This window comes from Echinops telfairi, unplaced genomic scaffold (assembly GCF_000313985.2).
Source record: "Echinops telfairi isolate 266 unplaced genomic scaffold, ASM31398v2 ScPeMD7_2;HRSCAF=8, whole genome shotgun sequence".
Lineage (NCBI taxonomy): Eukaryota > Metazoa > Chordata > Mammalia > Afrosoricida > Tenrecidae > Echinops > Echinops telfairi.
The window spans coordinates 9,516,617-9,527,284 of NW_022103898.1; the positions used below are offsets into that span (position 1 = coordinate 9,516,617).

The 10,668-nt window shown below is 58.0% G+C and overlaps 2 protein-coding genes across 4 annotated transcripts in view; both read left to right on the forward strand.

Annotated features, from left to right (window-relative positions):
* Window positions 1-1,253, forward strand: part of LOC123521705 (MIEF1 upstream open reading frame protein-like) — a 7,094-nt gene extending 5,841 nt beyond the window's left edge. Inside the window, exon 3 of the mRNA XM_045290555.1 lies at window positions 1,170-1,253. The gene's annotated coding sequence lies outside the window, so the exon portion shown is untranslated. The remainder of the gene's footprint in view (window positions 1-1,169) is intronic.
* MIEF1 (mitochondrial elongation factor 1) lies at window positions 1,206-7,479 on the forward strand. Of its 3 annotated transcripts, XM_004700263.2 has the most exons (6): window positions 1,206-1,295; window positions 1,587-1,737; window positions 4,116-4,293; window positions 4,469-4,731; window positions 5,162-5,869; window positions 7,196-7,479. In XM_004700263.2, the coding sequence occupies exons 2-6, from the start codon at window positions 1,594-1,596 to the stop codon at window positions 7,256-7,258; spliced, it is 1,356 nt and encodes a 451-aa protein (XP_004700320.2). In that variant the 5' UTR covers window positions 1,206-1,295; window positions 1,587-1,593; the 3' UTR covers window positions 7,259-7,479. The 3 variants fall into 3 exon arrangements, with proteins under 3 accessions (XP_004700320.2, XP_045146484.1, XP_045146485.1); XM_045290549.1 differs by having other exon boundaries at window positions 5,162-7,479; XM_045290550.1 differs by lacking the exons at window positions 1,206-1,295; window positions 1,587-1,737 and adding an exon at window positions 1,816-3,512.
* The last annotated feature ends 3,189 nt before the right edge of the window (window positions 7,480-10,668 follow it).

Here is a 10,668-nt window from a genome sequence, read left to right on the forward strand (position 1 = left end):
TCTTAAAGATCAAATGAGCCATTGTTGTGTGTACACTCTGCCTTTCCAGGCTCTGTTACTTTGCCTGGCCTGGCAGCCTAGCACCCATGCCTGCTCGCCCCTGTTTGTCCAGAACTGCCGTCTTCTCCTTGGCCTTGCTGTCTGCACAGCGGAAGGCGAATCGCCTCCAAAGAGCTTGATTCTGCCAGAGTGTGGCAGTAAAAGGGGTGAGGTCCAGGTGAGATCGACCGTGACAGTGACTCTTCCTTAACTTCGTTGCTGGAGTAAGGGGAGTCCAATGAAAGGTTGTATGTAAGGAGGAAGGGGCAGGTATAAACAAGACACATGGGATGCCAGATTAGCTAGAACCAGGGACAGGAAGTCCCTGATTCACGGTGTATTCCAGTGGTGACAGGAGAACTGTCCCTGCAAATTTCCGAGACAGCAACTGTTCATGGGAGTAGAAAGCTCCGTCTTTCTCCCTCCGTGTGGCTGGTGGTTTCCAACTGCCGACGAACCATGACCCCACCGGGGCTCCTCTGGTCGGCGTACACTTAGTAATCTGGATACACACCAAACCAGACTCATGCCACTGAGTCCGTTCTGGCCATAGCCACCCTTTAGGACAGGGTCGAATTGCCCCTGTGGGTTTCCAAGCCTGTAAGTCTTTACGGGAGTACAGAGCCTCATCTTCCTCCCAGTACTACATATGATATTAAAATACACCTGTAAGTTTATTGTAATGCTTCCAATCCCTGAAGAGGAATGTTGAATTTGTACAACTGAATACAATGAAAAGCAATAGTAATCAAAGAACGAGATGTTCAACTCAGGCCAGAGCCTCCTGCGCTGGACTTGGTGGATCCGCCTTGGCCCGAGGTGTTCCCAGCCCAGCAGCTTCTTCCTTCTTCCTGTTCAAGGGGCAGGGTGGGTGTGGGAGTACCGGGCCCTGGATGGTTGACAGCTGTGCCCTCCCCGTGTTATTCCTGTGAGGGGGATTGGGAGTGTGCGGGAGCCTCTGACTACGTGGGACATAGCCTCTCTGGGGGTTAGGGCACCTCTGGCGACCATTGCAAGGTACCTCGTTGGGAGAAGGCCAGCTGCTTCTCGCCGTCCTTGGGCTCCTTTCTGGTGAGCACATGTTCATCTTCCACATGCACTGGGCGGATGGACTTCTGTTTGTTTTCCAGCTCACAGCTCGTGCCCAGGTGGTCTCCCAGTGCCACCCTCCCCTGAGTGGGCTGTCGACCTGCTGCCCGGTGGCAGTATCTGTGGAGGGCGGCTTGCTTCTCTGGACCTTCTTCACTTATGGACTGGTGAGTGGTCTGGGCAGAACCAGCCTGCTGTGGGTGGTATGAGGGGTGTATGTGTCCATGTGTCCATAGACGGAGGGCCATCTGACCAGGGGAAAGGTACTTGTGACAGGAGCCCCTGGACGTACAGACACAGTTGACATGCTTGGCTGCTCACCAAATGATGGGGGTGGGTGGGTGGTGGTGTTTCAAGTCTACCCAGGGGCACCCACCCCGAACCTGCTGGTGGGGTGGCGGGGGGCTGGAGGCCAGCACTGCCTGTGCCATCTGTGCTCCTCGGCCGCCCACCCGCAGGTGAGCAATGGCAGGCGCTGGTCAGCGCAAAGGCAAGAAGGAGGACAACGGCATCGGCACGGCCATCGACTTCGTGCTCTCCAATGCCCGGCTGGTGCTGGGGGTGGGCGGCGCAGCCATGCTGGGCATTGCCACGCTAGCCGTGAAACGGGTAAGTGCTCTGCCAGAGCAGGGCAGGGGAGGGAGGGATGGTGGCTGGTGCTGGGCCTTGGCATGAGTAAAGGGGACTCTAAGAGCATCCCTGCTTTTGGGGCGCTCCCTGAAGAAACAGCTGGAGAGAGACTCTTGTCCCAGGGAGTGATCTGAAAACTGCCACTAACCTGCATGTCCTTCTTTGGGTCGCTTCTCACGCCAGCTGTGGAGCAGCTTCTCTTTCTCCATCCCTGGCTGCCCACAGCTAGGTCACGTGTCCCGCCCTCTGAGTTGAGAGGAGATTGTGGGTCTGTCTGCCAGATAAGGCAGCTGGCTGCCAGCCCCACACTCCAAGTCCCCTGGCCTCCAGACTTCTATAACTCCTGACACATCTGAGGTTTCCTCCTGCCCTTTCAAAATGCCAGCCGCATACTTGGGAGTGCCCCCAGTGCCCTCCCTTCAGATGCCGGCTTCGCTGCTCCTGGGGTTCGGTAACTCCTGGCCTGCCTCAATCATCACAGCGCAGTGGCAGGCCACACTCCCCACACCTGTGCTGCCACATTTCAGCCTGGATGCCCTTCACCAGCCCAGAAGGTCCTGATGTGTCCTGTCCAGAGCCTGTGAGACTTGATCATGGGATTAGTTACATACAGAAATCAATATTGATTTGCTCAGCCCCCTCCTTCCTCTGAGATCAGCTGATATCAAGCCAAGTGGGGGGTTTTCTGGTCAGGCCTGTCATTACCATAAACCTTCCTGGATGGTTTCCATAACAAATCCGTTGTTCTGGCCAGCCCTGAGGGGTACAGTAGAACTGGGCCTGTCCAGACCCCCAGTGTCCAAGGCTGTTTGCGGAGGCAGACTGGCTCTTGTCCCATGACTGGTGGTTCCAAAGGTTGGCCATGAGGGCTCCGTCAGATTGTAGAAGCAGTGAAGATAAGGGCCCACTCCTTGGCAGCCCTCCACCACCCCCACTCTTAAACACACACACACTCTCTCTCTCTCTTTCTCTCTCTCTCTCCCTCTGTCCCTCCCTCTCTCCCTATTTCCTTCTCCTGCTTCATTTCCATGAGTACTTGTCTCCTAAGAACAGTTGTGAGGCTGGCACAGGACTGGGCTGTGTTTCCATTCTGCCGTACACAGGATCTCTGAGTCAGCGGCCCCTGACATCTCTGTCTGCTACTTCTCTTGCTCGTTGCTGCCTTTCTCCCCACCCCCTACCCCCACCCTTGACCGATAGTCCCATCAGGGCACTCACTGGTTTATTCTTAGCACTCTACACAATGGCTGCCCCCCAGTGGCCATCCCTGAGCTTTTCTTGACTAAATGAATCCATGTCTAATTAATATCATGGCATGTTCATAAGGTGCGATGCTGTCTAGTTCGAACAATGTGGACTGATTCGTAGTGATGTGGAAAAATATGATCCAGATGATGTTAGATTTAACACCACCACCCACAAAAATCTGGTTTGAAAAGCGCAGCTAGAGGATGGCCCTGGTTACATAAGCATTCATTCCCAGAGAGCAGCAACCCCAACCCAGCTCTGCTGTGGGGTCCCTTTCAACTCAGCCAGGTTCAGTGATAGGACAGAGCAGGGCTGCCCAGGGGTTTTCTGAGGCTGACTTTTGACAGGAGTAGAAAGCTGCCTCTTTCTCCTGCAGGGTGGATGGTGCTTCTGAACTGCTGACCTTGCCGTTAGCTGCTCAGCACATAACCCACTCACTACACTACTTGGTCTCACGGAGGAAAAATACAACATGTCAACAACAGTCCTCTGCATTCTGGTCGGGGGTACATGTGTATCTCTTCTATGTTGTTCAGTATCTTTGACTCCCAGACAACCTCTACCCCCACCCCCCTCCCCCAGAGAAGCCAGGGTTAGCAGAAAGTGGGCCGGGGATGTTGGGTTTCCTGGTACCTGAAACAGTTATGTTCACATTGCCCTGTGGCCTATTCAGGGGGCCCTGGTGGCAGAGGAGGCTTGGCACTGGGCTGCTCACCCCAAAGTCAGCAGTTCGAACTCACTGGGCCCACTTCAGGTGAGAGATGGGGCTGTCTGCTCCCGTCAAGACTTCCCGCCTCAAACCCTGCATAGGGAACTGCGTGGAACCCACCTCCCAGGCCATGGGCTGGGTTTGTGGTCCAGTACGTGTGCAGTCTCGTGGGAGAAGGCGAGTAAAGTGCCACAGGGGGACAGGCTGAGCACACGCTGCTGGAAAGATGGCGCCAGGAGATGAGTGGCGTGTGGGGTCCCCGCAGACCCTCAGCGTGTGGGCTACTCCCTATAGTGGGCCTGGGGGTGCAAGGAGGAGCCGCAGTGGTCTCAGAGCTGTAGCTGGACTTGTCGCGGTGGGAGGAAGGTGCGTGCATGCCCCGTGTCCCTCTGCTGTGCAGATGTACGACCGCGCCATCAGCGCCCCCACCAGCCCCACGCGCCTGAACCATGCCGGGAAGAGGAGCTGGGAAGAGCCAAACTGGATGGGCTCCCCCCGCCTGCTGAACAAGGACATGAAGACAGGCCTTAGCCGCTCCCTGCAGACCCTGCCCACGGACTCCTCGGCCTATGCTGTAGGTAAGATAGGCCCGGAGGCTTCTCGGCACAGCTCCTGCTTCCGACAAGCACTCCAGGCCAGCACCTGCCTGCTGCGCCCAGGCCCTCGCCTTCCTGGGGCTGCGGTGGCTGGGGACCAAGCCTGCCCGCCGCCCGCCACACAGAGCTCACGCGCCTCTCTCTCTTGCCTTGGCAGATGCGTTCTGCCCACCCCGGTCCAAGCCACTGGCCAGGAAGGGCCAGGTAGACTTGAAGAAGTCACGGCTCCGCATGTCCCTGCAGGAGAAACTGCTGACTTACTACCGGACCCGGGCGGCCATCCCTGCCGGCGAGCAGGCCCGGGCCAAGCAGGCTGCCGTGGACATATGTGCTGAGCTTCGGAGCTTCCTGCGGGCCAAGTTACCTGACATGCCCCTCCGGGACATGTACCTGAGCGGCAGCCTGTATGATGACCTACAGGTATGGCGGCTCCGTGATGGGTGGGCCGGGTGCTGGCCCCGGCACCCCTCGCAGGCGCTGCAGAGTGTGTGGACCCCCCTTGGCACGGTCTGTGGTCTGCTGCATTCTGGATTGTCGCGCACATGGCATGTGGAGACCCATGCTTGCTGCTACGCTTTGTTCTTGTGTCAGCTCTAACTCCCTTTTGCTTGTTTGTGGGGGTGGGGCAGGGGTGGGTCATACTCAGCTCTTTTAAGAATGTGGGCGAATCTCCTCCCCATATTCCTCCCCTGCGTTTCCTCTTGGGTCCATGTGCCCTTCCCGGCCCAGAGCCGGTGAGGGTGGCGCCCGTGCTCAGGTGGGTTGGCACAGTGGGAGTGAAGATGGAGGGACTGAGTCTGGGGACGCAGGTCTGTGCAGCATACTGAAGCAGGGTCCTCCCGCCCGGCAGGTGGTGACCGCCGACCACATCCAGCTCATCGTGCCCCTGGTGCTGGAGCAGAACCTGTGGTCCTGTGTCCCCGGTGAGGACACCATCATGAATGTCCCTGGCTTCTTCCTGGTTCGCCGGGAGAACCCCGAGTACTTCCCTCGCGGCAGCAGTTACTGGGACCGCTGTGTCGTGGGGGGCTACCTCTCTCCAAAGACGGTGGCCGACACCTTTGAGAAGGTCGTGGCTGGCTCCATCAACTGGCCAGCCATAGGGTCTCTCTTGGACTACGTGATCCGGCCGGCGCCACCCCCGGAGGCCCTGACCCTGGAAGTGCAGTACGAGCGTGACAAACACCTCGTCATTGACTTCCTGCCCTCAGTGACCCTCGGGGACACTGTCTTGGTGGCCCGACCACATCGACTAGCCCAGTACGACAACCTGTGGCGGCTGAGCCTGCGTCCTGCTGAGACGGCGCGCCTGCGGGCCCTGGACCAGGCTGACTCGGGCTGCCGCTCCCTGTGCCTCAAGATCCTCAAGGCCGTATGCAAGTCCACGCCTGCGCTGGGCCACCTCACTGCCAGCCAGCTCACCAACATCATCCTCCACCTGGCCCAGGAGGAGGCGGACTGGTGCCCGGACGTCCTGGCCGACCGGTTCCTGCAGGCCCTGCGAGGGCTCATCAGCTACCTGGAGGCCGGGGTCCTGCCCAGTGTCCTAAACCCCAAGGTGAACTTGTTCGCTGAGCTCACCCCGGAGGAAATCGACGGGCTGGGCTACACGCTCTACTGCTCACTCTCGGAGCCGGAGCTGCTGCTGCAGACGTAGGGCAGGCGGGGCCAGAGTGGGCTCTGGGTGGTCAGGCCGGGGCTCTCCCTAAAGACACGCGTGGCCACGTCGTCAGTGCCTCACATGGTCCTGGGTGCCTCCTGCCCCGCCCCGGTGCCGTCTTGCTGATTGGAATCACATCCCTCCAGTCTCCTTTTTCTGCACCCAATACTTTATATTTTTGTTACCAAACACTGTGCCGTGCCCCCCGACCCTGCCGCACCCCCCAGCATACATTTTCAGAATGAATTGGAGGGTGGAACCTGGCCCATGCTGGCGTTTCCTGCTACGGGCCCAGGCTCCCGTCTGCCCTTGTGCTCTGGGTCCGCTCCCCAGTCTCTCTCCTCAGTGGCCTGTTCACTGCGGTGCCTCCTGGGGCCTCTCCGGGCGCATCGCCAACTTCACCGAGCTGGTGGTTTTCCCAGCAGAGTCTCCTGTGGGTGCTGAGGCAGCACTGAGGGCCTGGGGGGTCAGGCCAGTGTTGGCATCTGGAGAAGCAGCCCCCTGCCCACCTCCTGACCCACCCACTGGCTCCTGGGAGTGTTACCCTTGGCCACAGGGAAGTGGAGGCTCAAGATCAGTTGGGTGCAGAGTTATCTGGAGGCACTTGCCCTGGGGGCATCAGTAGGAGGGCAGGTGGTATGCAGGGTCTGTGCCTCGTGTCTGTCACATCTGGGCCAGCACTGCTGTGCACTGCATGGCAGTGGGGCTGCCAGGGTAGCACCACACCACACATGCTGCTATAAAAGGCAGGCAGGCCCAGTCCCAGAGGCTGAAGAGAGGCCAGTAGGGAGCGGGCTGGGAGCTAGAGTCTGGTTCCCAGCTGGGGTGCCTGGGCCAGGCCTCCCCTGACAGCTCTGCCTTTCTGGGATGTTGCCTTCGAGCAAAAATAGGCCTGTGTCTGCCATAGGAATAAGCAGCCACCAAAGGCCAGGAAGCCAAACCCCAGCGGGTGGGCCTCCATCCCTGTGGCTGCCTCACCCCCACCTGGGAGACTGGTGCTGGTGAGGAAGGAGGGTGGGCACCTCTTCTCCCCACTGCTGCAGCTGCGCTGTCCCTGCACTGTCCCTGCCCTGGACTGGGGGGGCAGGTTCCCTGCGCCTTGTCCTGGAGAGGTTTTCCCCGTCTGGCAAGAGGCTGATCAGTTCTGCTTCTCTCATCTGCCTGTCAGTATTTTGTTCTCTCATGGGGTCTAGCTTTTACCTTCTCTTCCTGCTACCTCTCCAGGAGCAAGATGCTGGTGACGTGCTCTGCAGCTGTCCCCTCCCCAACGACAGTGACACGGGATGACTCCACATGGCTTTGAGGCCTCGGCTTGAGGGAGAGTAGAGAATCTGCTGCCCTCTTGGCCCTAGGCCTGGGGTCACCCTTGTTCCTCCTGCCTTCCTCCCATCGATAGGAGGCAAGGGTCCCTTACAGCCAACCGTTGTTTTGTCTGTCTGAGGAATTGACTGAGAGCATGCTCAGGCCCGGAACCTGGGCTGCTCAGAATAAAATGGCAGGTGAAAACAGTAAGTGTGCTGGGTGTGCGTTTGTGTGCAGTGGGTGTGACGGGTGGCCTCGTGGCTGGCAGCAGCAGTGTTTCTGCTCGGTCTTGGCCCAGCCCACATAGGGACAGCTTTTCCCTGATACCCAGATGCGGGATCCCTTTCTCCCAGAGGGAGGGGAACATGGCCTCCTCCAAAGCATGGGAAGAAAATAAAACTCCCAACGGCTTTGTGTGTGTGAGAAAAACATCCTCCTGTGGAAGTGGTCGGTCCTGGGGCTCCGTTCTGGGGATGAGAACCTTCAAAGGACCTGATGTAGGTCCCCAGAGCACGAAGGGTGGGGCAAGTTGCCACTTGAGTCATTCCTTGGGGCCTTGCCATCCGGGACCTCATGTCACCCCAGAGGAAGGCTTATGAAGTGGCTTCTGGCCTCTGGGCAGGACAAGACAGCTGTGCCCTGCAGCATTGGCTCCCTGAGGGGAAAGGAAGGCCAGCAGCCAATCTCCAAGCCTTCAGTAAGGATGTCCCCAGCGGGAGCGGTGGTGCCATAGGGCAGAGGGCCTGGGCGGTCAGGAAAAGTCTGATGACGTGAGAATAACAAGAGAGCAGTTGCTGTGAACTACCCGAAGATGGTTGTGCACGAAACCTCTAACTGCTAGGTCAGTAGTTCAAAACCACCAACCACTTCTCGGAGGAAAGATGAGGCTGTCTACTGTAAAGAGTTAGTCTTGGAAACCCACAGGCAGTTCTCTGCCCTATAGGATCACCGTGAGTCAGAACTGACTGGACAGCAGTGAGTCTGGGTGGCTGGCCATGAACCAGGTCCTGAGCGAAGCACTTACCTTGCTTTGCCTAGTGCTAACCAGTTGGTTCGGAGTCAGCGGCTGCTGGACGCTTTCTGTGGCCGTACATCTTTTTGGAGCCGACTGCTTCACCTTTCTCTTGCCGAGTGGCTATTGGATCTGAACACGACCTCATTCCATTGTGGACAGCATCATTAGCCTCGTTTAGTAGATGAGGAAAGTGAGCCTCAGAGGTAAGATCGTGTGACTTAAATGTTCGTTAGTGAAATGGTGAGCCAGTGTTCTTTGAAGTTCGGGCCCCAAATCAGCCCTCCAGCCCCACCCTGGAGGCCCTGGGTGCTATGTGAAACGGAGAGATTCAACCCTCATGCTGCCAACCCCCAAACAAACACGTGCCTCTGGAGAAAGGCAAGCTGACAACCTCTTCTGCCTCCATGCTGCCTTTAGGGGGAGCTGTGTGACGGGGCTCCCTGCCCCATCCCAATAGGCCTCAATTTACCACGGTAAGAAATTGGGTAAGATTAAACCCCATCAACAAATGAGCTGTAGGACAGTGCTTCCCAAGTCTTCTGACGTCGCAGCCCTCAGAGAAATGTGTGGCCTGTGTGCTGACCAAGGCTGCTTCTGGCCAGGCTGGGGTTTCAAAGGCGCTTACAGGATGGTGATGCCATTCCCTAGCCGAACTCAGCAGGTGGGCCCGGCTCCCTGGCTCCTCGGCTACCCAAGCCATTAGGATGACTAAGTGGGAAATTGGCTATGTGTAGGGATTACAGAACTGGGAATTAATTGAAATTACCCTAGAGTGATGGATGCCGGTTGAAAATTCTCCCCATGTTCTGCTGGGAATGGAAGAAATCCCCAACAGACTGTACACTTTAATCAGAGTAGCAAACATAGGTTTAGCAGAGTGGATATTGTAAAAATTCAGGTTGGGCCATAAGGTGATATGCATCTTTCTTGCCTGGGCTTTACAGGGTCAGAGTGAGGACTCCAGGCTGGCCTTTGATAGTAGGGGCCATAAACCAGCTGACCAGCGGCATCCCAAGATAAGTGCCCCTGAACTCCCGGGTGACCATAGAACCTGGAGGAGAGGCAGGCACACTGGTGGGACACAAGCTATGGGAGCGCTGGCACGTCGTGGACACGCACATGATGCCACTGTCCTTCGGATCGGATCTTTTCAGCCCAAGGAGAACCAGCCAGGGGAGAAATTCATGTTTATTGCTTCAAAGCACTACTAGACGTATAAGCTGTTTGCTACTTTCTGTCCAATAGGAACACCTTGCAGGACAATTTCATTAACTAGTGTCCCAAGTGGACAGTCGGCCACCCAGGATGCTCAGGAACGTCGAGGGCCTTTCCTAGTGGGAAGTCAGCCTCATCAGTACAAATGCAAGAACAGGATGGACAGAGGAACCTGGGGACACTGGCTGGCTGGGTGCTAGGTTCGCGGTGTCAGGGAGGAAGGGAAGGGGGCAGGCCCTGAGGGCAGTTTGGGGCGTACTGGGCTGGAGCTGCCTAGAGACGGGGGTCAGCGTAGTGGGCCAGCTGTGCCAAGGAGGTCACTCCAGCGGTTGCATCCCAGAGACAGGGCAGCGGAGGCAGGGAAGCGCGCCGACAGCGCCGCCGCTTCCCGCGCTAGCTCGGGCTCCCCGGAGCAGCCGGCCACACCTGGGGCTCTAAGCCAGTGGGGGTGTGGAGACGTGTGACTCCCCAGGTCAGGGCCAACCAGCATCCGCGCTCCCCACCAGCATCTCCCGGGAAAACCAGGCGGCCACGGACTAAACACTAAAAACTACTTGGGAGGGCTGGAGGCAGAGCGGCTACGCGTTGTGCTAACCATAAGGTCAACAGTTCGAAACCACCTGCTGCTGCTCCGTGGGAGAAAGATGAGGCTTTCTACTCCCATAAAGATTCCCAGTCTTGGAAACCCACAGGTGCATCCCTACTCCGTCTGAAAAGAGCGCTCTGAGCGGGAATCGACTCGATGGCAGCAGTGATCTTAGTGTAAGTTTCGAAGACCTTCTCCCGCTCTCTCCGCGCGCGCGCGCGCGTTCACCAAGGCGCGCAGCCCAGGGATCCTTCCGCGCGCCCCCGCGCAGAGGGAGGGAGGGAGGGGCGTGACGAATCTCTGAAGGTCCGGAAAGTAGTGCGCTCTTTGCTTTCGGTGAGTCCTTGAAAATAACCCACCTTTTCCAAATGACACCCTGGACGTAAAGGCCGGGGGCGGGACGCCGGGGCATCAGCTGGCGGACCCTGGAGGCGGGCGGCGGGGAGTCACGTGGTATCGGCGAGAGGGGGGAGTCACGTGGCGTCGGCGGAGGGATACACCGCGGCGGCATACACCGACTCTATAAATAGCGCGTCTCGGCGCCGCGGCCATTTCTTCGCCGGCTCTTTGATGTAGACT

Coding starts and splice junctions, on each gene's coding strand:
- MIEF1 (XM_045290549.1), top strand. CDS start 1,594: ATGGCAGGCGCTGGTCAGCGCAAAGGCAAGAAGGAGGACAACGGCATC. Junction 1,738..4,115: donor CCACGCTAGCCGTGAAACGG/GTAAGTGCTCTG, acceptor TCTGCTGTGCAG/ATGTACGACCGCGCCATCAG. Junction 4,732..5,161: donor GCCTGTATGATGACCTACAG/GTATGGCGGCTC, acceptor CCCGCCCGGCAG/GTGGTGACCGCCGACCACAT.